General features: G+C 31.9%; 3 protein-coding genes across 4 annotated transcripts; all 3 read right to left on the bottom strand.

Annotated features, from left to right (window-relative positions):
• Window positions 1-273: 273 nt before the first annotated feature.
• On the bottom strand, window positions 274-4,371 carry LOC105772770 (la-related protein 6A). Its single transcript, XM_012594210.2, has 11 exons — window positions 4,021-4,371; window positions 3,826-3,907; window positions 2,764-2,858; window positions 2,504-2,575; window positions 2,345-2,424; window positions 2,158-2,242; window positions 1,421-1,468; window positions 1,261-1,326; window positions 1,049-1,186; window positions 703-796; window positions 274-619 (listed from the first exon to the last, which is right to left on the bottom strand). Exons 1-11 carry the CDS (start codon window positions 4,276-4,278, stop codon window positions 492-494), a joined length of 1,146 nt encoding a protein of 381 aa, XP_012449664.1. The 5' UTR covers window positions 4,279-4,371; the 3' UTR covers window positions 274-491.
• Window positions 4,372-6,533: 2,162 nt separating this feature from the next.
• On the bottom strand, window positions 6,534-12,268 carry LOC105772769 (mannosyl-oligosaccharide 1,2-alpha-mannosidase MNS3). Its single transcript, XM_012594209.2, has 7 exons — window positions 12,173-12,268; window positions 10,659-11,617; window positions 9,570-9,831; window positions 8,139-8,336; window positions 7,869-8,017; window positions 6,920-7,771; window positions 6,534-6,839 (listed from the first exon to the last, which is right to left on the bottom strand). The coding sequence occupies exons 1-6, from the start codon at window positions 12,248-12,250 to the stop codon at window positions 7,483-7,485; spliced, it is 1,935 nt and encodes a 644-aa protein (XP_012449663.1). The 5' UTR covers window positions 12,251-12,268; the 3' UTR covers window positions 6,534-6,839; window positions 6,920-7,482.
• Window positions 12,269-13,111: 843 nt separating this feature from the next.
• On the bottom strand, window positions 13,112-17,170 carry LOC105772372 (uncharacterized). 2 transcript variants are annotated; one of them, XR_008197063.1, is made up of 5 exons: window positions 16,713-17,170; window positions 15,623-15,775; window positions 14,745-14,816; window positions 13,448-13,899; window positions 13,112-13,373 (listed from the first exon to the last, which is right to left on the bottom strand). XR_008197063.1 is itself a non-coding variant. In XM_012593650.2 (4 exons), exons 1-4 carry the CDS (start codon window positions 17,037-17,039, stop codon window positions 13,714-13,716), a joined length of 738 nt encoding a protein of 245 aa, XP_012449104.1. In that variant the 5' UTR covers window positions 17,040-17,170; the 3' UTR covers window positions 13,112-13,713. The 2 variants fall into 2 exon arrangements, 1 of the variants encoding a protein (XP_012449104.1); XM_012593650.2 differs by having other exon boundaries at window positions 13,112-13,899.
• Window positions 17,171-26,452: the final 9,282 nt, after the last annotated feature.

The following is a 26,452-nucleotide window of genomic DNA, read 5'->3' as shown; positions in this document are numbered from 1 at the left end:
TTGGGAATTTTTATTTCAACTTATATTACCGTGATTTTATCCGTAGTTTGGTTTGGTGATTTCCTTTTATCGATATCTTTTATAGTTTTGGTTATGTTTTTAGTTTTAGTGATCTCTGACATTTATCAATTTTATTAAATTCTCAAAAATGGCTTTTGGTAATTTTTTCTTAATGGGTCTAGCAGAACTAAGATACAAAGTTCAAGAATTTAATAAAATTGATACATCTCTATTCCGGCTGCGGTCACTATTAATTTATATTTTCTTAAAATATTTTCACCACCAAATCTAAATCATTCTTTGTTATAAACATATAAATATACCAACAGACCAATTTTTAGGTTCGTATTTTCATCATTGTTCTAAATACTGTGTTCAAAAGAAAAGATAACACCATCACCATTTATAAAACACAGATAAATCCATTTGGGTTTTTGTTTTTCATACTTGGCCTTTGAAACCATATGCATGATAATCAAAATACCACATCATTAACTTGGTTTAGAAATGAGAGACCGTCCACGTCCCATTGTGAATCCCCGTGTTCCATCAGGCATTCTAGGTCCCGGTGGTGGCTTCGATGGTTCTACGGCATGGCATGAGGATGTAGTTCCATGGCCTGTATGATGTAAGCATATTACGAAACAGAATCGAATAGGGAAAGAAGGAAACACGAAAAAGATAATGCCGGTTTTGTAATACCGTGTCCATTGGTACCACGATTTTTCTGTCTCCTCCCTCGTCCTCTGTTTCTAGGTCGAACCCCATTTTTCTCTTTGGACAAATGCTCCCCATCCTAAAATGTAGAAGCAAAGTTGCACCTTTGATTACTACACTCTCTTCTTGAAGAGTTGTATGAAATATTCGATTATGGCACATCCAAGAACGAGGAAGAAAAAAACGAAATCTACCTTCATTTACTTCTAAATGTTTAGTGCAAGTATATCGGAATTCGCATGAGCGCATGTTTTACACGAGACTAATTCTTGCAATCAAGTAGATAAAATAGTACTGAGCATGAAAAAGAAAGAACATGTAGCATGCATACCTCATCATCTGGTATATCTTCATGATACTCACTTGAAGCATTTTTCTCCTCGGTTCCAGTTTGATCAGATACCTGAGCATTGATGTTTTTTTCATGAGCAGGTCCCCTCCAAGCTTGCTTTCGCTGTCCATGCTTACCCTAAAACATGGAAATAATATCAATACTAGCTTATTCCTTGGTAGAGAAGTTGTTCAAGAAATATGGACCATTACCTTTCGCTCAAGAAGCTTAACATGCATGCCATTTCTCCAGTCGTGTTCATCGTTCAAAGTAGCCACCTTATGAAACCACCGGAGAAGTGCTCCGAATCAATTAATCGAATAATCAAGCAAGACATCAGTTACAAAGACTGAAGACTTCTTTGACACTTACAGCTTTTTCAGCAGCCTCAATAGTCTCATACTCCACCAGTGCGTGTAACTAGATCCAGAAACCGGCCAATTAAACAGACCATAAACAAGGTTATATACGTATAAATGTAAATAGCTCTTACTAATAAAACCATATCTTGCCATAAAAAAGACAAGTTTTTTAAATCATAATACTTTTTAAACTTAATTATAATTAAAAAATAAAGTAGGATTTTTAAAGTAAATGGTTATTTTAGGGTAATTATTTATCAAAATTTATGTCTTAAATGCCCCTAGATACATATATACACCCACCATGTGGGTATTTTTTTTCAAGAAGTAATATAAATAGTAGTTATCTTGAAAAAAGTCATTGACAAAAGTGGGTAGAATTTTAATAAAAATATGTAAATTTTCAAATAAAAGAATTATAAAATTAATGCACATAAATAGCCTTCCTATATTACTGAGTTAGTGTCACTTGACTCATGATACCGAACTCTAGTCAACATTTTATTATTAATATAGATAAAATTTAAAGATAAAACCTAATCAATACCCACGATAACAATGCATTGTAAAATGCCAACTGATTTATAAGAAGCAACTCAAAAAATAAAAAAACTTAAAATGTTCATTGATCATATATAAGTAGTTAGGTTATTAAAACGAAAAAGAGAGAAGAGAATGACAGAGAAAGGACACAAAATTCCTAACTAAACAAAATAGTATCAGCCAAATTAGAAACCAGTTCCATACCTTACTACTGATCAATATATCGGCCCTACCAGTTTTCTTTGTCTCTTCAACAGCATGAGGATCACGAACTGATATTTTCTTTATCCTGAAAATTCGGAAGAAACAATAATTTAGACAAGGATAATCCTCAAACAACGGAAAGAAGAAAGAATGAGAATATTTTCTTTATTTAAAAATGAAAATATACCTTCCCACTTCACCAAATATCCTCTTAATATTCTCTACCGAATGATCCTCTGGAAGATTTTCTACCAAAACGGTGAATAACTACGGTCCACAAATTAGATGCCACAAAATTAAGAGTAAAATATGCGACTGAAGCCATTATGTTCCATAAGAGAAATACCTTTGGATCCCTAACTTCAATGAACGGAAGAGGATTCCGACGCTTTACCTTCTTCCCATCAGAACTCACAACCTGAGAGGGTTTCAAACTTTCCATGAAAATAGAAATAGCATACCAGAGGGAAGGACGAAACAAAAAATTCTAAATTATTTTATTGTAGCGTATCAAATCCTTATAACATATACAATTTAGGGCCATATATCAGTTGATCTGTACAAAAAAGGGCAATATTTCTAAGGAGCGAGCATCTAGAAACATACAAGTAAAGATGACTCTTTGAGAGCAGCAACTATTGATGGATAATTCCTGGTGAGTCTTTTCGTTTTCCTAAATGAAGAAATAACTGAAATAGGAACTGCAAGGAAGACAAAAAGCCATACGCAAGTCAATAACAAGATATCAAGGTAATAAGAATAGATATTTTTATCTGAAAAAGTGATGGGTACCTTCTAATAATAATTAATCAATTAAGAAGGTCTCAATTTAGACAAGTATAACAAAACAAGAACACAATGAAAGCTTAAAATCTTTATACTTATCTTTATGAAAAAGACAACAAGAATATCAACACTCCCTTTTGCATATATCACATGATAAGGAAAAGAGTGTCATAGATCCATCTATGCAATAGACACCAATCTAACTAATTCACTGGTTGCCATCATGCCATGCAACTTATTCCACCCAATGAAATACTCTTCTGCTCAGTTTTGCTTTCTTCAATGAATTTTCAAAGTGCATATATATAAATATAAATATAAATATATACTAGAATTCAAAAAAATATGGAAGGGAAAACAAGAGAGAAAGATATAAGCCAATGAAAAGACACGGCCTCTTCTGGTTCAAATAATGCTAAGATTAATAGAAGGAAGGGAAAAGCGGACACAGCTAGCAAGCCAGCCCCTTCCATGTTGCATGTACAGCAATTCTATTACCAACTACCCGTTTCATTGTTTGAGGGAAAAAAACTCAAAAGATAAGGTTCTCATGTTTCAAACACAACAATAAACATGACCAATATTAACTAATCGGTGGATTCAATATACCTATGCGTAGTTTTTATTTCTCAAATTCATCCTCCCAATCCAAGTCCAAATTCGTTTTCTTAAATCTTCTACCCGATTGCTGAATCTGATTTAAACTCCTTTTATCATTTTGGCCAAAAAATTCCATTTCCCTGATGATTCAATAGGTAACCACTTGTTTCCACATAACTAAACTAATCAAAGTGATAAGTTAAAACATAATACTTAAAAAGTACAAGCAAGCTACATTAAAAAAAAAAAAACTAAATACCAAGCAGAGTTCTAATCACTTACCAAAACCTTCTTTGTTCTTCTTAATTAGTCCCATCATGTAATTATCAGTAGGCAGATTTTCATCGCTAAAATAATATTCCGCCTACAAAATCAAACATAAACATAAATAAAGATCAACCAGAACAATTTCTAGGGCTTAAAATGTCAAACAACACGAGAGAAAGAGAAAAAATATTTTTTGGGGGGCACGCTTGCCTGCTTAATGATCTTCTTTTTGAGATCATCAGTAAGTACATCAACCGCCGAGGAGATCTCATGATTCTGAACCTGATCCTCCTGGCCGTGATCATCTTCATTTTCGTGACCGTGATCGTGGTCAATATCATCATCGGACGGCGGAGACAGAATATCGTCTTCAGGTGACCCGATGGGAACGGAATCGAGAGGATCGTGCGGCGGAGAAGGCGGGATGGAGTCGGCGGTGGCGGACGTAGGCTCCACGTGGAGGTCCATCTTGTAGAGAAAGGGGGGGAAGAGGTAAAAGGAAAGTTTTGATTAAACGAAGGGAAAAATCAAAACCCTCCCGCCCTTCTACCTCTCTGGTTTTTTCTGTCCAGTGACCCATTTATAAACGAAAGAGTATTTTCCGTCAAATTTTTTGGTAAATTACACCTAAAGTTACTAAACTATTTGTAACTTTACATTTTGGTCACTTAACTTCAAAATGTTACAAAATGATCACAGAATTATTCAAAAGTTTTCATTTTAGTCATTAACTATTCAAAAGTTTTTATTTAAATCATTGGGCTATTAAGTTTTTTATTTAAAGTCTGGCTAGTGAGTTCCAAGCAACGATTGGTATAGTGGATCAATACCCATCAATGAGTAGAAGAACATATCTTAAATTCAAATCGATCTGATGATCAGTATTTGAGAAAAAAGCTATTTGAATTTTAGTTTCACATATTAGCGACATCTAAAGCTATTTCATGAAAAAAAAACTAAATTATAGAAGAGAAGAGGAGGCTACACAACAAAGAAGGCTACACAACAACAATTTTAACAACCCAATAACTTAAATGAAAACTTTTGAATAGTCTAAAGACCATTTTGTAACTTTTTAAAGTTGAGTAACCAAAACGTAAATTTATTAATAGTTTAGTGACCTTACATGCAATTTACCCTATTTTTAATCCCTTTGGATTTTATAATTTTCAGTAAAATAATATTTTAAATTATAATAAATTATGCCACACTTGCTATCCGAAATGAAAAATTAAAATTAAAATAAATTAAAGATGTTAAAATTTATAGTGTTGACTTCAAATCATATTATATATATAATTATCTATTTCCTATATAAAATAAACAAATAATAAAAGTATCCTCAAATTAAAATAATTTTTAAAATAATAATATTTTAGTTATTATCCAGTTGAATAAATATCAAGTTAACCTGCAATGGCAACTCATTTACATATTTAGTATATACTAACAGTTAATTGCATTAAACATCTTCAAACTATTATTTTCATTCTGAATTGGTTTTAATTACATTCCTAAATTATCAAGATTATATCAATGATATCCTTTCGTTACTAAAATCATTAATTTCCTTATTAAGCAAAACATTAGGTCGCACGTGACATAATTTACAATAATTTTAATTTAAAAGTTATATGCAACATTCTATTCATTTTAAATAAATTTAGCTATATAAAATTTATGATATTGTTTAACCGTTTAATAACGAAAGGGTCTAAATGATATAATATCAATAATTTAAAAAATTATTCGATTTAAATTTTAATGTAAATAATTGTTGTCTCCTAATTTTACAAAATATTTTAAATGTGTACCCAAAAGTAAAGACTTATCCAATCAAATATAAAATGACAACTTTCATTTCATGCTTATCTATCACTTATTTAATGAATCGAATCCTTAAATTCAAAGAATCGACAGTTTCATCCAATCGTGACATTCATAAAAATTAAATAAAAGTATATCAAAGGAAACGAACCCGTTTTGTATTGAATTAATTTAAATTTTTAAAATTTTAGAGGTATTTTATCGAATTAATTTTGGATTTAAATTATTTTTAGATTTACATTATTTTAAAGTTAGATCGTTTTAAGTTCAGATCATTTAAGGTATGGTTATTTGAATTGGATCGAATTGGTCAAGGAATTGATCTGAAGAAGAAAAGTGTTAAACCAATTGAATCGAGAACCGGTATGGACCAACTAGACTAGGCTAAAAACCGGTTGACCTGGATATTTTTTTTATGAATTTTTAATGATTTATTTAATCTAAGCAGACGAAAGCATCAATTGAGCCAATTGGACCAACTAGACCGGTTGAACCATTTGGACCGACAAATCGATGACCTGACTAGTTCGACCATCAATCCAGTTCTAAAAACCTTGATTTTAAGTTCAAATCGTTCAAATTTAAAATTCAAATATTTCAAGTTTTGGTCACTTCTGGTTCTATTCATTTTAAAATAAAACTGTTCCGAGTTTGAATCATATCTATTTCGGATTAAAGTTCAGATTGTAATCGTAATAATTTAATAAATATTTAATTTACAATTTTTAAAATATTATTATTTATATTTTTATAAATTCACTAGACATGTGACTTCAAAATATTAAATAAATAAATAAATAAATAAATAATTTCAGAGCGAGCTACTTGGTGCAAATATAACCAATATACCTTATTATATTAAACATATATATGTGATATATGATAAGAAGGGATTGTATCAAATTAAGATGTCATGCCATTTGTATCTCATCTCAATAGTTTAATGCCAAGTCAACTTTTTTCTCTTGAATTTCAGTATAATCCAATTGAGAATACCAAATGACCTGGAATTCTAATTTCATACAATTCTTTGTGAATATGCTATAAGTCCTACAGAGGTCAAAAGACTTACCTGGTCACAGTCAACTCCTTTTTTGGTGCAAAAGAGGGAGACGGTTAGAGTTGCTTCGGACTGATTGAAGACAAGAGCTGGCTCAGAGTGGCTGGTAAATCCGACCAGAAATGTGCACTGGAAAATATACCTGAACATATGGGAAAAACAATTATAAATCGACTTCGAATACCTGAAAAAATACCAGAAAACCACTTTTAGTACAATTACCTGCTTTTGCTTTATCCATTCCTTATTCCATGACCACATGAAACTGCAGGGGAAAAGTTGGGAGTCTACGCATTTACAGAAGTTGTTAAAGCTGAGAATACAGAAATAGATGATGTACATGTCGTTTGAGATGGTCGTAATCTGTTTCAACGGGACCCTTTTTATAATAAAAAGGACAGTCGTGAAAAGATGCAGGCAATGCCAATGATAATGAACAAATAAAAGAATCAATTGATTTGGGGCTCGAAATTACAATTACACTAAGTCAATTACCTATGATCATAGTTCACTCGATAGATTGGTGGGCAAACCCCAGCCACATATAACCCCAAAAAATGTCAATCAGAAGATATAAACGTTAAAATCAGGTCATGATTAGGTGGGTCTCGTAAATGCCGGTCTAAGTGTAGATCAACAACAAAACATGTAAGTTAAACCACAGCCTAGATAAACCGGGAACCTGGTCAAGTAGGCATGGACTGCTTTTGGAACAAGAAAAAACTATACTAAACCATGTCAAAGGGCAGTGTATTCAGTGGCCATGTCAAGAGACATTAAAGCTCTTACATGATTCCCTTCATCATGTTACTGCCTCCCTCTAAATAGATAGCATCTTTAATCGGGAAAGGGTGAGCTTCCGTGTTAAAAACAAATTTATCGAGTGGTATAACAGAGCTATCCCCAAAGAGTAAGTACAAATACTTCAAAGTTTCACCGAGGAAAAAGGTCTCCATCTTATCTCTTCTTTGAGGAGGAAGTGTGGTGACATCGTTTAAAGAAGTGTATCCACCGGAATCCACCTTTGTGTATTTCTCGAATGACTGAAAGATCTGCCAACCCCATTCCCGATATCTGCAGTGCATGATATTAAGTAAAAAAAAAAAAAAGAGTTTACACGCACTCGGACTGGGAAAGAGAGACTAGAAACTAAAGAACTAAAAGAGCATACTTTGGATCTTGAGTGATACGATACAGTACAAACAAGGATTCAACAGTTTCAGGACGCAACAAATTGTGACGATCATTGAACTTAATTATTATGTCATTTACATATTCTGAACTCTGATTTCCGCCACCAAGACCATCTTCATAAAAGTCCTGTTAAAACCGGAGCAGCCATAGATAGATGAATAAGCAAATATGAACCATTTCGGTGCACATGCAAATTAATTTGATCCTATACTGATTTTCACAAACAGGTTAACCAAAATCATCTAACCTTAGTATGAAAGTATGCAATTTCAGGAGCCAGACCAGTGGAAGTTACTGAATACATCTCGAAACATGTCTTGGCTAAATCTTCTGCGAGTTTCAAGTTTTCGAAGTCTTCAATTGTAAGAAGGTTGTCCTTCATGGCTTTCTCCTTTGTGATGCCTTTAGTGGCACCAAGTGCGAGAGTACCAGGCAAAAAACACACCTGGCAAGTGCAGTAAAAATACTTCACATCAATGAGGGGTGTTCTTCAGGATCCGACAACAGAGAGGCTTTCATTGGAGTCAATGATTAACACGAAAATATAACTTATAAATTCACTTAAGTGAATAACTAGAGCTATAATGATTAGAAACACTGTGGTGGGAGGAACTCTTCCAATCACTAACTCTTTTGCACTATTCAGCTTGTTTGGTCTAAATGGAACCAAACTGTTATTCTACAGAATACTCCTTCGAAGGTATTGGCCAATAGCCTACTTCCTGACATTATTCAGCATTTTTTTTTTTGAAAAGAAATAAAGTCTGATATACAGAAAACTACTGCTTTGGCAGAGTGAGCTAATAGCCTAGTTTTGATGGTAAAGCCAACACGTTTTTGTGCCAAGGAAACAGGATCAAAGTTTGACCTCACTGGTAAATAAAGGTTATGGAATGGACCAAGGCGACCTCTTGTTGATCCCATAGGATAGATCCAAAGAACGGGCTTCACTTTTATGCATCTAAGATACCAGTTAAGCTTGTTTAAGTAAGCAACTGGCAAATTTATTTTCGAGGAAGAGCAAAAACTTGTCACAAGGATTATAACCACCTAATAAAGTTCGGATAAAGAACATCGGTTTTTTCAGCCTATATTTCTGTTTCCTCTAGCTCATTTAAATTGCCCAAAAGAAAATTGAAAGAGGGTATCAGGCAGCACACAGCAATTAAATTTCTATTTGATTCTGCTGAATATTATCGAGTGGTATATGAAAATGTTATCAAAAGGAAACTTCGTTGAAGCAGAACTTAGAAGGCACATTAAAGTATCTGAAAGAAAAATTCTCAGAAATAAATATTAGAGGACATTGGGCTGTTCTGGGAACAGATAAGAGGAATAGAGAAAAGAAATAAAAAGAACATCAAATATGAATTTCACAATATCGGATATGTAGAGACCAAAGTCCTAATTTGCTGAACACAACTATAACGATTCTTCAAATTAAAAAAAAAAGAAAGTGTACTCACATTCTCAACTGTACAAGCCTATAGACATATGTCCTAGAAGCACATAATGCAGAAGCTTATTCTTGAAAATGTTCTAATGCTTTAGACAGTAGGATGGCAGTATGAGACTAAATTTGACATCTTTCACCTTTTAAAAAAAAAAAACAGACGCCAAATATTTCCAATTATCAAGGTATTCCTAGAAACTCAAGGGTGGAGAAAGCACTACATACCAGGTGATCCATTTTTGGACTGAAAGAACCTTTGGATCCACCAGGCAATTCCCCCACAAAAACCAATTCATTTGGTATCGTTTTTTGAACAAGCAAGTGCCTAACACCCCTCATTGCCTCCTCATACATATCATACAGATATGTGAAATTACCGTCTTGAATAGATCTTAGCTGAAGCCACACTTTGATTAGGTACTCATAATAGCTATCACCTCGAGATCCGAGTCTAATTTCTTGTCCAATAAATTCACCAGAATGAGGACTGCATTTCATAACAAGATTATCAAAGAGAAAATAAATAAATGCTCACCAGAATGATCTGCATTCCAAATTAAGACAATATCAGGCCTAGATAACTTTAAATAAATATTATGATGACAGAACACAATGATGATAAGTATAAAAATGATATGAATGTATGATAAATGGAATTAACCTCGAATCATTTAGTCCAAAGAGAATGGTACCTTTACATACAAGAATAAGTCAGATTTATATTTGAACAACCATTAAAGATTTTCGTTGTTCACATTTGTGGAAGTCATAAAGGGATAAGGCAACCATAACACGGGAAAATATCAAGCCAGCCATTTCCTACACATTCTCGCAAATCATTCACAACTAAGAAAGAATTATTCTACATGTGAAATGATAAATTGAACACATTTAGCCTGAAAAACTGTTTGGGGGGGGGGGGGTTGATGGGTATGCAATGTCTCTAAGTAATTCGCTGTCTTCATTGTTTTCCTTTGTCCATTTAATCACAGCTCATTTCATCACTTAAGGCAATTTGTTTTCGCATAGTTAAGTACATTAATTAAAAACAAAAATATGTGACAGCCAGATGTCAAAGCAATCCTGCATGTTTAGAGCATCCAAAAAAGGTAACAGCAATGACATAATGAAAAACCAGGTTATCACATTGTTTTCCTCTGTGTTTAAATGACAAAAATCAGTTATCTTAGCAAAAGAAAATTTCTGTCAACCTAAACTTGGCAGGCTACAAATCTAGTAAGACATAAAGAATGACATTGCTGTTTTAAGTAACGACTTGGGAATTACGAAATATTTGATGCAAAAGAAACATACCTGATATAGATAGGAACTAGTCCTTCCACCTTTGGAAGAGTTTTGAAATGCGCGAAAACCTTCATCCCTTCTGTTTTATACTTCGGATCACCAGAAATTGCACTGAGGTAATTGAACTCAAGCTGTAAAGTGGAAACTTCTGATGTACTACTCAGTAGATTACTGGCTGGATGAGCTGAGGAATTTTTTAGCAAAACATCACTGTAAGGAATGGGAGTTGGACTAGAAGTAAAAGCAGATAGCAGACGATCAGCCAAATTTTTTGCAATCTCTAGATAAATGGTAGGTTTTGGTCCCGTATTTGCTAAGTTCATATCTTGATCCCCCCCACTCAAATGATAAGCACTCAACAGACCACCTAAGACCCGTATTGTGGTTTCAAATAAATTAACATCCCCTTTCTGGCTAATCCTGTCTAAAAGATTTGACTCAATCCATGATCCCGCTTCAGAAACAACTTCCTCAAGACCCATTATCATGGCAGTATCAAGAGAATCTACAACAGTAGCACCTAGACCTCCTAGCCCATCAAATCCCTGCATGCTCAGTGGCAAAAGCTCATCGTAACCCATCGCAAACTTTTTATAGCCAGACCATGCATGGGTAAAAGCCTCCTTTACGTTTCGTTGTCTAGCTTTCCATTTTTCTTCATCATGATCATTCGGTTTACCAGTAAATATACCAGAACTAACTTTTTCATTCCCTGATAACCGAGGAGGAAGCCTTGGAGCTCTTCTCAAAAGTTTTTTAAACCTTAGACCAACATCAGTAACTACCTTTTGTTCTTCATTTGTCCCAAGAACTTTTGATAGTCCATCAGTAACAGAAGGTGTTTTACTTGCATGTGTCAACATTAGACATGCTAAGCCAAATATCATAAATAATCCTAAAAACTTCCCTGTACTACAACTTACACATTCACGCTTCATATCACTAGTAAACAATGTTTGAGTGATCACCTGGAATACAACATATAAGAATAGATAATAAATTCAAATTAAACACGTAAATATGTAAATCCATATAGGATTCAAATATCCAAATCCATTATCCATACAAAAAAAAAAAAAGCAAATTCAAATATCCGACACCGTTCGAACCAAAACCAAATCAGATTCAGATATCTCGATAAAAAATTTGATCGATAGTATCAGATATTCAAATTCTTTTTACTATCCATTGTCTCTTCATTTTCAGCGCGCTAAATTCCTTGCTAATCTTTTTTTTTTTTTAATCTCATCTCTTTCACACTGATCGCTTCCATAAATATAATCACGTTCACATGAAAATCACATCAATATGCAGATCGTTAACAATAACCTAATAATTTAGCCATTAACTTCCTCTTAAAGCAATTTCTAACTTAAAACGAAACAAATTTCCAGTTCATCAAATGAAAAAATAAAAAAGTACAATTCAGGAAAATGAAAAGCAATAAGGAAAACGAGAAATTAAGAAACAAATCCAAAAAGAAAAAAGGAAAAAAAAATGAAGGGAAAGAGAGATCATAATACCTTAAAGAAAGATCGGTGACGGAACTTGGCATTATCATAGTGAACATCTTTCACAGAATAAGGAAGCGATTTCGACATGATCGAAAAACTCTGATCTAATTTTGTCCTTTTTTTTCTTTCTAAATTTATCAGTTTTAAATCAGGAATTTTAACGGGCAAAATTTAAAATAAAGAAATAAACGGAAATTGTGAGGAAGCAATGGAAAATTTTATTTTTGGCGGGGGACTGAGTTCGCGCTAGAAAGTGTTAAAACGTTTTGGTTTAATTTTAGTTAAGTCCTTGTATTCTTTGAATTTTTGGAATTTAATCTTTCTGATTTTGTTTCTATAAATTTAATTGGCATAATGCCAATTTAGCCCTCTATGTTTATATCTTTTGTCAATTTAGTTCCATTTTTTTTGCTAAAATTGGCCATCAACTTTCCATAAATAGTCAAATCACTTTTTTTCTAATGGAAATAATTATTAAAACATTAATTTCTTAATGATGTTTGCCTGGCAACTTGCATGACAGTCCATCTATAGCTCATGCTAATATGACATTATTTGTCTTATATGTCATGTTAACAAATGATTTAAAATTTATAAAAAATAAAAATATATATAATTCATAAAATTAAAAAAATAGCATGGAGTCCATTTGGATTGCCACAATGTTGCAATGATTAAAATTTAACATTTTAGTCAATAATTTTGTTAAAAAACACAACAATTTGACTCTTTTGAAAGGTTGATATCAAATTCGACTCTTTTAAAAGGTTGAGAACCAAATTTAACTAAAATAATAATAAATGTCAAATTGATAAAAGATGTAAATGTTGAGGGCTAATTTGACATTATGCCGATTTAATTTCTATAATGAAATTTGAAGTCACTTAATACATTATTAATTGAATTTTAATTTTCAAATCAAATAAGCAGAGGGATAAATTCTTCAAGTTAGAATCAAATAGGTTGAACAAAAATTTAATGGTTTGATCAGTTTGATCACGAGTTCTTACAACATTAGTAAAAAGAACATGTGTGTGAATAGTTGAAGGGGTTGGCTCCTTTGGACGAAGTCTTCGAAGAGTCATTTGTCGGGCAGTCAATTTGTCCCTCAATAGTAGAAGGTATTATCTCTGTGTCAGTGTTTTGTCCTCGACCTCCATGAAGAGTCATGTACGGTTCACAGGGGTACCTTAGTTGATGGAGATACGACCTGCAAGAGCTCACGTGAATCATACATGGTTCTTCGCAAATGCCAAGGACAAAACTCTGATATCGGAATAATACTTTTGATTATTGTGAGACCGATTGACATCTTGACGAAAAACACTTTAAAAACTTCTCTCGAAGCAGCCGACCCCTCGTTACGAAGCATCAAAACAACGCCGAACACTTAAAATTTGTTTGAGATGATAGAGACATATGCACTCAAAGAAATAATTAAGGAATACAAAGCACTATTTTCTTTATAAGATTTCCTTTCCCACACCCCTCCAATTTACTATAAGAATAAACAAACTACATATACATACATCAATGAAGCTTTGGTAGATTTATTGCTTTTTGAGTTGTGTTGCAGCAGCATCAATGTCTTGTTTGAGTAGATAGACTGCATTCTTGAACTCAGTGAATTCTTCTTCATTGAAACTTGATGGGATTGTCTGGTTTTGAATTTCTTTAAAGGTTTCCCAATGTTGAATGGCTTCTTGTTCCTTTTGATCCATCATGGAAATAATAGCCTGAAAAAGTAATATGTTTTGCAACTAATTTTTTTTGGTCAAATTTCGGTTTTGGTCCGCCTACTATGTTAAAATTTGTGATTTTGTGTCTGAACTTTTTCTTTGAGGTTTACAAGTACAATTACAATACATATTCGAACTAACCATAATCAGAACAAAGCTCGACAGAACACCCTTAGACCGGTAATTGGAATATATCTGGAGCTAAACTAGAATAGCTCTAAAGAGGACCCACGCATTAGGAGCGAAGTCAAAAATTTATTTTAAGAGGCAAAAGTGTAATTTCATCATATTTTGAGTTATAATTTTATAATTTTTCTAGGGACTAAAAGAAAATTTTACTATTTTTGAGGGGCCAAGTCCACTGCTGTCCCCTATCTACACATCTACACCCTTACCACATAAGGTGAGATTTTAAACTTGAATAAATTTGAAAATAACTCGCACATGATTTACACAATGCGAAAATCGAACATGGGACATCAAGATCTCAAAAGCCTCGTTATAAAAGTATTCCAATTAAATATTGATATTGATTTCTTCTTCTTAAAAACACTCTTCAACTCATCACGTTGACATGATTTTCTTTCTTTTTTTTTGCGATGAAAGGAATGTTTTTAAAGAAAAAAATTCACATCAACATTTAACAGCAACAGTAACGTTATTTACTATTTAGATTAACTTATAAGTTATAACATTATAAAAGTAGATGATTAAATTATACCACATCAAAGTATAAAGACTAAATTCCAAAATTAAGCATAACAAAGGGACCAAAATGTAAATATGCCCATACAGTACTCACCCTCTGAAAAAATAATAAATAAATTGATTTGCAATGTTACCTTATAAAGAGAGAATTTTGCATCAGAAGCCTCTACTTTTGCTAAGCACTTCGAAGCCTTTTGAACATCTCCCTGCAAAGAAACGGATCTAAGATAAAGGCAAAAAAATAGATTTAAATATTTGAATCCGAATCTATTATCCAAAAAATATATATACCAAATTTCGATAATGAATATCTGAATCTATTATCGATAAAAATAAAGTAGATTTAGTTCATGGATCTGAATCTACTACCGATTAATGTTTTAAAAACTGAACTAATGGTTAAACTAGTCAAGTTATAGATTTTCAATTCAATTGGTTTAACTATTCGGTTCAACCGACAGTTTTTTGTCCCGATTTCTGATTTTTCTTTTCTAGTTATGAACTATTCGTTTAGAGACTGATTCAACCCTTTTGTCTAAACTAATATGTCGATCGATTTTCGGTCCAACCGGTTTGACTAATCAATCCTGTCCGATTCCAATAACACCGATAAGGATAATAATTAAGATATTCAGATAAATAACATCTGAATTTATAAAAAAAAAAATTGAATATCCCTAACTATCTAAATTTGCAATAATTATAAATTAAAATTAAAGGTAGACTTGTTCATGGGTCAAGCAGGTTGATGCCTTGTAGGCTCAACCCAATTTGGGCCGGGCTTTGACAAGAGTTTCTGTTTTAGTTTAACTCGAATTTAATTTAAATAATAAAAAATATATTTTTAAAAAAATAAATTTAATTATAAATAAAAATATATTTTAAATATTTTATTAATTTTTTAATAGTGAAATGAATTTTGCTGAAATCGAGCCTAAGCTTAAATTTTTGTTAGAATGAAGGTAGCATCTGACCCGGCTCATAAAGAACCAAAAAATTATAAGGAACAAACCTTGTAGATGTACAATTCAGCAAGCAAAAATCCAATCTCATTAGCTTCATTTGAATTGGGCTTCATTTGTGCCTTTTTCTTCTTCATTGCTTTTTTCAATATTTTTATTGCTTCATCTTCTCTTCTGTTCATCTCTAGTCTTCCAAGAACTTGCTTTTGAAACCAAACAAGAAAAATCACATTTAAACTCAATTAGTATAAGTATTGTTGTTAATGCAGGAAGACGTAGGTTCGAGTGCATTAAAATGCATTATCCTCCTATATATCATTGTGTCAAAAAAAAATCATAACCTGATATTATCATCCATATGATTTTTCGAGTTGGATTTATTTTAAGATTGACATTTAAGTTTGGGTTTTTTGAGGTTACTTGTTTGGTTTATTTTAAGTTTTTCGGATCAAGTCATTTTAGGTTTGACATTTGAGTGTAGGTCATTTGAGTTAGGGGAGATATTAAGAGGAGCAAGAAACGGGTTTGGCCCTTGCAAAATAGAAAAAAAAATTCTTTAGCCCTTTTAAAATAACAAAATTTTAAATTTGGCTCTCGTAAATTTTTAAATTTCGATTCTAGCCCTTTGAAAATGAAAATATTATAGATTAAACCCTAGAAAAATTGTAAAATTGATAAAATTGCATTAAGCTTTCTCAAAATTTATTATACAAATTTGGCCTAGCAAAAATTTTACAACTTCATCCCTATTTGGGGTTTTACCTGTTTGATTCATTTCGACTACAAGTCATTCTAGATCCTAGATTCTAGTCATTTCGGGCTTAAGTTCGACAGGACAAAAGGTGAAGACAAGGGGGCAGGCAATGGCATTTCCCAGTAAAATTATCTTTTTAGTCCTTTTAAAATTCATGCAGTTACAAATTAATATAATTGTAAATTTATAGTTTGCCCCCCAATTTATTATTTCATTCTTACCCCTCTAAACAATATTTTAGCTTTGACCCTGAATTTTTATGATGAAATCGAGTTAGCTTTCAAGTTCATATCAAAATCAACCATTCTAAATCACATGGCAATCTCAAATATATAATATTTTTAATTGTATCATTAAAAAAAAACAGAAAAAAGAAGAAAAAGAACCTGAAGTTCCTTGTAATGGGGTTGTTCATTTTCAAGAAGAGTCTTTAGCTGTTCTACATCATCACCACTTTGTGTTGTTGATTGCTGCTTGCCATAATTAACCAATCTGTCCAAAGCTAGCTTTCCGCCATGGATGGCCGCCATGGAAATGGATCTCGGTATCTTTTGCTGCCGCCGATGATCGGTTTTTTTATTGTTCCATGCACGGCTCACATATTTCCACCCAATGCAAATTCCTCCGATGATGATGAGAGGTGTCGTTGCTACAATAGCTATTGTTCTATACTTGCTTTCTTCCATGTTCATCTTCTTAGCCGAGTTCACCATACCAGACCTTAACTAGGGAAAATAATGGGTTTTTTTTTTTTTCTTTTCTTAGTTATAGAATAAAATCCCTCTAATGTCAAAGCTTAATGAAATGTTGAAGAGGATTATGAAAATGAAGTGGCCATATAAGGTGGTCAAATTATCTTGATTTCTAGCTTGCATGAAGGGGAAACACAATATGCATACATACGTAGAGAGATGTATTGTGTACCATGGTAAAATTGATGGAGTTCCTTGTACTGAGTGTTAGATCGCATTTTGCCTCCTCTACTTAAAAGATGGGCAAATTAATCATTATATATTATATCAAAAAGTAAACTGATTGGTTCAAATTGGCATGGCTAACAGAATAACCAAACAATGATATGTGGCGTGCCACGTGTACCTCATGCTGATATAAAGAAACCAGTTTTTAACCGTAAAAATGGATAAAAGTTTTAATAGAATGATCACTTTACTGTTTGATCTAATATATAGGGACTAATTCGCCTATTTTTTTAATAGACTAGGCAAAATGCAATTCGACTCCTGGTACAAGGACCTCTATAGTACTTTTACTTACAATATATGTCTTTTTAAAAAATATATATTTTTGTATTATTTTACCGAAGCGGTAAGTGTCACCCATTTAACCTTGTTTGTGGTCTTTTTAAATTTCATTGCTAGTGTATAAAATAAATTTTTATTAACTTTTTTTCACTAGTAGTAAATTAAATATCGACGGTGTATATCAATAAATGGTTGGAGAAATGGCAGTGGACTTTTTTTCGAGACATTTGGACTGAGTTCAAATCTTAGAGTCATTCTTATTGGAGGAGGGTTTTAATTAAACACCATCTCTAACTCGAACAAGATTAGAATCGGATGAAGACTTTATCATAAACATATATATTTTTAAAATAAACAATTTATTGATTTAGAGAATCCCAAGCAATGAAAAACTAATATACATTCTTGGAATCAACTTAAGCTTAAGGGAAAACCTAAAATATTCCTTACCCTTCTCATGAGATTAGCCCTTTCTTTTTCTTTTTTATTCTTTTTCTTTTTGTAACTTTATGATACAAGATTTCTTACCAAATAACTATATTTATAATTTATTTATTCATTTTAATATTCTTGTAATTTCTAGTACATGAAAGAGATTAAAATGTTTAATGAGAATTTCTAAATTTTAAATTTAATTAATTCAAAATTTTAAATACATTTAAAATAGTTAATATAAATAAAAAAAATATTTTAATAATTTAACTTCAAGTGTGATTCCGCTAGATCTTTGGCGTCTTAGAGAACTTTTACGAAAATTCTCAATTTTGCGAGAGTTAGGCTAACTTAGGCAGATTCGGAGCAAAAAAATCACCTAACGCCGTGTAGTTAGCGAGACAGAAGGTCTAGCTCTGTAACATTTGGATTAGCAATGTGTCATCATCACATGTGGATCGAGTAACATGTTCCATTCATGCCAAATTTAAATTATTTTTTATTAAATAAACGAGTTTAATTCATCAAGCTCAATTAATTCAATTTTTATATAAAGTGATCTCGTACGTTAAAAATGAAACTTAGATTAAGCTCGAACTAAGTTTTAAATTTTGAATTGAGCTCAAATTTCAGCCTTTTAATCCTTTTTAATTTCTTTATTCAATAAAAATTATATTTTTGACCCTATTAGAAGTTAAAAATACTAAAATATAGCCTTTTTTTAGTTTATCAATTGCACCCCTAAGTTTATAGTTCTTGCATTTATGTCTTTTTCCTTCTTTTTTATGACAAAAGGAAAATTTATTATTAGTGCATCAAATTAATAGGTTTATAACTTAGGATATGATATTATTAGGAGAAGTGACCATGAATCTCGAGTTTTTATGAATCATAAAATAGATATAAATGATATTTTAATTATAAAAAGAAATTAAAAGGGTCATCTAGTACAAGGCTAAGAATAGTAAAGGGATAATAATAATCAAAATAAAATGGATCCATAATCAATTTATCATTATACCTTTTATTTTTGGTTTAACTTTGAATTTCATCCTTCTAATATAAGAAAACTAGGAAGTTAGTCTATATACTTTAACTTTTTATAATTTGATCCTCTTACTTTACGAAATAAGAATTTAATCCAATTGCTAGTGAACACATGAAATTGAATTGTTGATTTTGCTAATTCATTGCATTAAATTGTTGAGCTTAAATTATTGAACTATTGATTCCTATGTCATCAATTTAATGACAATGTTCAACTGTGTTGCCTAATTGGACTATTTTTTCAGTTTTTGTAAAGTATAAGGATCAAGTTCTAGTAATTTAAAATAGATAGAGGGGATGAAATTCAGAATTAAACTCAAAATGTTGTCCGTTGGGCAGTCGGTTGATCCCTTAACAACCAATGGTATTATTCTCATGCCTGGTTCGCATAGCCTAGTGTGCCTCGGTTGGTAGTACCTATAAGACACAAAAGATTTATTAGTATATGACGTGTGAATAATAATAGAGCTACCTGAGCTAGGAGGGACTCAAACCACCAACCAGAACCTTATAAGGCCTTTACCTACAACCACGATACCACTTGGGCTACAAGTGACCAAACCCCGACATGTGGACAATACCTTCAATTATAAATGGACCAATCATATGCCCGACAAACAACACTTCGAAAACTTATCCGAAAAGAATGGACCCATTTAACATTCCTTCATTTTTCATACTTTTTAAAGCTTAAACCATTTTTTAATTCCCAATTCCACCACATTGTCTTTATTAATGTGACAGATAATGAACCATATGTAACAACCCGTTTTCAGTGAAATCGAAATACTGGTTTCAGGACCACAAATCTGAATTCAAAAATTTATTTTAATATTAATTTAATATCTATAGCATTATAATATGATATTATAAATATTTCGTTAAGAAATTTTACCGTTTGTATGCTTAATTTGTGAAAAAGGACTAAATTGCATAAAGTGCGAAAGTTGTGTTCTAATAGCTAAAGGTGTTAAATAGCTATAGAACTTTAAAGTGGTCCTTATGTGATAATTAGACCATTAAAGGTGATATTGGATGAGCATGGCTTGGTAATTGAGTAATTTTTAAAGTTAGGTAAGGGTAAAATGGTAATTTGGTAATAAAAGCTAAATTAAATAAAATAACACAAATTGGCCATCCTTCTCTTTCATTTTCACCAAAAATTTCAGCAAGAAACACCATTTTTGGAGCTTAAAGTTTCATCCATTGTTTCCCTTGCATGTAAGTGATTTTGGTGTTCGTTTTTAATGATTTTTATGTTTTCGGGATTGTTGTTGCTTAACCTAGCTAACTAGGGGACCAATTTGAAAAATGATTGAAAGTATAGGGTTTTTCCATCAGATAATTTTAGTTTTTCTTGAAGTTTAATGTAAGAAAATGAATCCTTGTTGTTAATTAAATAACTTCTGTTAAGTGAGTTTTAATGAAATTGTCAATTAGGGGTTAAATTGAGAAATGTGTAAATTGTGTGTTAAATGTGAGAAATTGTGAAATGTATGGGCTGATATGAGCATATATGATTTTCGGCTAGGTTTGGGTGTGGTGAAATTTCGTGAATTTCATTTTTACGAGCCTAAGGACTAATTTGTAAAAAGGTCAAAAGTATAGGGGTAAAATGATAATTTTTCCATAACATGAATTTTGGATTAAATTGAATGGATTGATAATTTAATTAGCTAAATTTGATTATTTATATCAAGAAAAGCCACGTTCAGAATTAGATCAATGCGAAGATAAAGTAGTGGATTGATCGGTCGATTTACTCCGTACTAATTCGAGGTAAGTTCATATGTTAATAAGAATTAAATTAAATGTGTTTTAAATGATTTATTATAATTGTGATGATACGACTCCATAGAAATATTTGACGAAGTTTCGACCACGTAAGGATCCCGATTGAACCTTAGGAATAGATAAGATACAAATGACATGTCATTAGGGGTTTCCGTGTTTTGGGTGCTGGTCTTGTACGTCCTACCGATGGCTGAGTTTTCAGCATGTGTTGCGATTACTTTACAGCTTGTGTGAGCAGCACGGTGTAGCTATATCTTGACTGACAGCTTGTGTAAGCATCGATATGAGATATGAGATAGTGGCGGTTTTGACCACGTGTTAGCACATAGTGTGCGAGATACCTGAATATCTGATAGTATTCCAAATGGTTCAACGGGCACAGTGTTATTACGAGGATTATTTGAGTTCGATACGAACCAATACAGGTATTCATGTGAAATACGGGAAGTGATTTATATTTGATACATAAATACAAGACTAACATGATTGTGGATTATGTGTTAGGCTTTGGGCCAAATGGAGTTAATTTACGTCTTAATTTTGCTTATCTAAATTGTGGATGAATGGTAAGTTGTATTTGAGTTATACGAACTTACTAAGCTTAATTGATTACTCTGTTTTATTTTTCGTGTTTTATAGTGATTTGGAAGCTCGTTCGGATTGGAAGTTGTCGGAGATTGCATCACACTATCAAACGCTTATTTTGGTACTTTGGACTTTATGTTTTGGTTAAATGGCATGTATAAGTCATTTTGGCTAATGGTAGTCTATATGTTTTGTTGTGTATTTAGCCAATTGATTTGGCTTGAAAATGGTGTATGTTTTGTTATGTAAATATGTGTAAATGGCCTTATGATATGTGGCGTATAGTTGCTATGTGAATGCCTTGTTTGTGAATTGATATTTTGGGTACTAAATGGTTGAGATTGAGATGTGGTATGCATGCTAAGTTTTAGGCACAATGTCTCAATTAAGTGTTTAACCATTTAGGTAGATTTTGGAAGTTTATTTGGTATGTTTTAAAGTGATCAACGGATGTGCTTATGGATATCAGGTTGTATGAGTGGGTATTACATGTTATAAACTTGATATTGGTTGGTTTTGGATGTCTAAATATGTCATGGTTATATGCAAATTGTTGTGTTTAGGTTGGTACCAAATTGGGTAAGAAATATGGCTTGAAAAATGACCTATTTTTGTCCACACGGGAAGAGACATGGGTGTGTGTCTCAGCCGTGCGTGACACACGGCCAGGTGACACGACCGTGTGTCCCCTGATACTTTAATAAAAATCAAGTCAGTAGCTTCACACGGCCTAGCACACGGGCGTGTGGCTTGGCCATGTGGCACAAGTCAGTTTACCCTCCAGTTTTCACACGGTCTGACACACGGGAGTGTGAGGCCATTTTGAAGGGTACACGACCTAGCACATGGGCAAGTGGTCTGGCCGTACGACCCAAGTCAGTGAGTTACACTGGTACGGACACAGGCTGAGACACGGCCATGTATCCCCATTTCGAATTCCCACACGGCCTGGCCACATGGGCATGTGTCCCCTGCACTTTGAAAAAATTTCTTGAGTACTCGGTTTAGTCCCAAACCACTTTTAATGTCTATTTGGAGCCTCGAGGGCTCATATTAGGGACTATATGAATGAATTTGATTGGTTTCTAAAATGAATGTGTTATGAAAACGAAATGTTGATTGTTTGATCTATAAGTCCGGGAATGCTCCGTAACACTGTTCCGGCATCGGATACGGGTTAAGGGTGTTACACCATATCTTTCAAAGTTTTAATTTCTTAGAAACGTCAGTCTTATTATTTCGTCGCTAATGATCATTAACCTCACCTCTTTCAATAATTAGTAACGATATTCCAAGAAATACCTGTCTTTATCTTTGTTTGACCACAAATATATGTTTATTTAATTTCATTTTTAATTATTTAATTTCTATTTTTTTATTTTATTAGAAAATAATTTTCACATTGTTTATGTAAATGATCCCACAAATTTTAGTTTGACATAAAAATAAATTTAGCACTTAATGTTTACAATATTTGTTAATCGGCTTTTATTATTTATTTGAATTGGGTTTTGGGTTTTTAAAAAGTCAAATTTGATAATCAACTTTTAAAAAAGTCGAATTGTTGCTTTTAAATGGAAATAGTAACTAAAATGTTAAATTTTTAAACATAGCAGTCAAGGCAATCCGCATGTACTTAAAACTAATATTTTTAAATTTTATGAATATTTTATATATATCAATATTTTATATTTTTAAATTGTTTGTCGACGTGGCATATATGACAAATAGTGTCATGTTAGCATAAAGTACATGTGGACTGTTATGCCAATATCATTAAAAAAATTAATGTTTTAGTCATCATTTTCGTTAAAAAATGATTTGACACTTTTCAAAAGGTTAATGGCCAAATTTAAATTTAAAAAAAATAAGGGTCAAATGAACAAAAGATGCAAACATTGAAAGCTAAATTTATCATTATGCATTTCTTTTAAGGTCAACAATGTATCGACAATGTTGACAATAGGTGCTGGAATCTTAAGTGTTTATATTCGAGTCCCACCATGATACATATAATGTGGGGATTCCAAATCCAAATTTCATTCTAATTTAAATTCCATAACGTGTGGGCCTAGTTTAGATTTGTTTTGATTTTGGTCCGAATATATTTCGATTATCAATTTGACACATGCATATGAGATGATCTTTCAAAATCATGTATCAATTTAACACATGCATATAAGATGATCTATCAAAATCATGTGATCATGAAATATGATACATCAATTACTAAGTCATCCATCGTTATCCTTCAATAATTAAGTGAGAATTTTTAAAAGAATATATTATTGGTTAAATTGTGATTCTTCATAATCAAGTGATTAAAACCAAAAATAATAATAATAAAGTTGGACGACTAAATTAGTAATTTTAAAATATTATTGATTTGATTTCATTTGCTAAATGCATGGAAAATATGGATTGAATAATAATGTTTGATTTGATTTTGTTCGGGATAATAATTAATAATTTCAGTTTATATAATTTCGAAATAAGTTCAAATATTTCATATTTTCGTACTCTTCACAAATTTAGAATTTAGTCCTTATACTTTTATTTCCAAAATTTAGTCCCTTAACTTTTCAAATTTCAAAGTTCAAGCCCAATTATTAACAATGTTAAATTTTTTATTAAATTTGTTGGTGTAACATTTTGAAATAAAAAATATATATCACTTGATAGCAATGTAACTAGAAAATGAAAAGTAAAGAGACTAAATTCCTAAAAGTAAAAATATAAGGACTAAATTCTAAAGTTATAAAGAATACAGGAACTTATGACATATTTTAATCTTTGAATTATTATAGTTTTATTTCTTTATTGAACATATTATGGTTTTATTTATTACAAAATTATGTTGTTTTTAAAACTAATTCTTAAAATAAGTGTGTTTTGAGATTATTTTTTAAAATCTATTTTTCAATGAACGTTTCGATATCCATGAGTGTCAAGATCTGATTGGTTCTGATTCTTCATAGATTTCATGCTTCTTGATCTTTGGAACACTAAAAAGTAAATATTTCGTGTCGAGCTCTCATTGTATTTAACTTAGGTATCAAAGATCAACAATGACATTGATTCGAGAATTTATTGTCCATGCCAGTCCCCCCAATTTAGAGGTCATCATGGGCCAGGTTGGGTTTGGGCCGAGCTTCAATAGAATTTTATGTCAGTTTTCGAGATTCGGGTTTGACCCAACCCCAAAATGAGCCTAAAATTTTGTCCAAACTCAACCCAAATAAAAATGTTAAAACTCGAGCCTAATCCACTTGTATTAAATTTTTTATATAAAAACAAATTTAAAAAATATAACACATCAGATACACTAAAAACATTAAAATAAATATTTCCCAACAAATTAAAAATAAATTTAAAAATTATTTATACTTAAATAACGCTAAGATAAGTGCAATTTAACAAGCAAATGCATCTAAAATAGTAGTAAAATTAACAATAAAATAAGAGTTATACAATATCCAAACAACAACAAAATAGTAATAATACAATAGCGAAACGATACTAAACAATGATAAAACAATAGCAAAAAGCAATTTTTTTTAAAAAATTTGAGCTGGGCCTGGGCTAAAAAAACTTACTCGAGCCTGGCCCGTAAATGAGCCTCATTTTTTTACCCAAACCCTCTTATTTTTTAAATAGGCCTTCAATAGCCCAACCCATGATGAAGCCTTCTCCAATTTAATTCAAGGATGCCTTGACAGTCGACACCATGCCCTATAAAAACTCTAAATTATCTACTTTTCCATTTCAACTTCAACTTGTAGGTAAAATGGTCGCATTTAGTTCAAGCATGAACACATAGCTCCTCGAGCCATGAACTAAGAAAAATTACCACCTCATGTAACTTAATTTTGTTGTTATTAGCTATGAAATTCTATGTAGACTCTAGTAAACAAATATTATTCTTTTATTATTTTTAATGGAAAAAAATCGAACAGTTCGATCCCAACATGATCTTAAATTTGAAAAATCATATCCGTGTATCGAAAACCACTTACGGAGGACTGATTTCATAACAATATCTAGAATGCCCTCTTCAAAATCGTGTTGGACTTGCTTGCCACCTTAGTTGAAAGATGGAGACCGGAGATAACTAGTAAGGGACCTTCCAATCGATGAATAACTAGTAACAAGAGATAATGTAATTGATATGCTCTCGTTATTCCACCAATTGTTGGGTGCAGTTTTAGGAAAAAGTAACCCGTTTTAATACCGACGAAATAAACAATTGATGTCGACTTTTGCAAGCATAGGCATAGATACAATTGATGTCGATATATGTTTGGGGTTAATGGCTGCTCTTCCAACAATGCCATCTTCTGGGTTCAAACTTGCATTCTCTCATTGAGAGTGTAGTGTGCCTTACCGGTACTCCCAATACTTGTTAGTTAATCATAATCAGTTAACAATGTTTAATATATATTTTTCATTTGTATAAATATATATTGTCATTGCTATTTGGGATAAAACAATATTTAGTCTCTGAAATTGGTAACTTTTTCAATTTGGTCCTATAATTTTATTATCTACATTAGTCCTAAAACTTGATAACTTTTCTTAATTTGGTCCCTAAACTTTGATTTTATTAAGTTGTGATGATATGACATTCTTAGATTGTGCTACGTCATCACCTAAAAATTAAAAAGCATATAATCTAAAAAAATACAGTAAATTATAAAAGAAAATTTTTATAATAGTTTCAAGTGATGACAAGGCACAATATTAGAGTGTCACGTCATCATATTTAACGAAATCTATGTTTAGAGATCAAGTTGAGAAAAGGTGCTAAGTTTTGGGACTAATGTAGACAAAAAAAAAAGGTTAGGGACCAAAATGAAAAAAAGTTAACAAATTCAGGGACTAAAAGGTTACTTTTTCCTTATAACGACATTTTCTTTTTGGTTAAATTGTTCTAATAGTATATATATTATACTTAAGTTGTGGATTTAATCATTATACTTTGATTTGGTCACTTTCAGTCATTGTAC

Source organism: Gossypium raimondii, chromosome 6 (assembly GCF_025698545.1).
Source record: "Gossypium raimondii isolate GPD5lz chromosome 6, ASM2569854v1, whole genome shotgun sequence".
NCBI classification, from domain to species: Eukaryota; Viridiplantae; Streptophyta; class Magnoliopsida; order Malvales; family Malvaceae; genus Gossypium; species Gossypium raimondii.
This window is presented reverse-complemented; position numbering and strand designations above follow the sequence as displayed.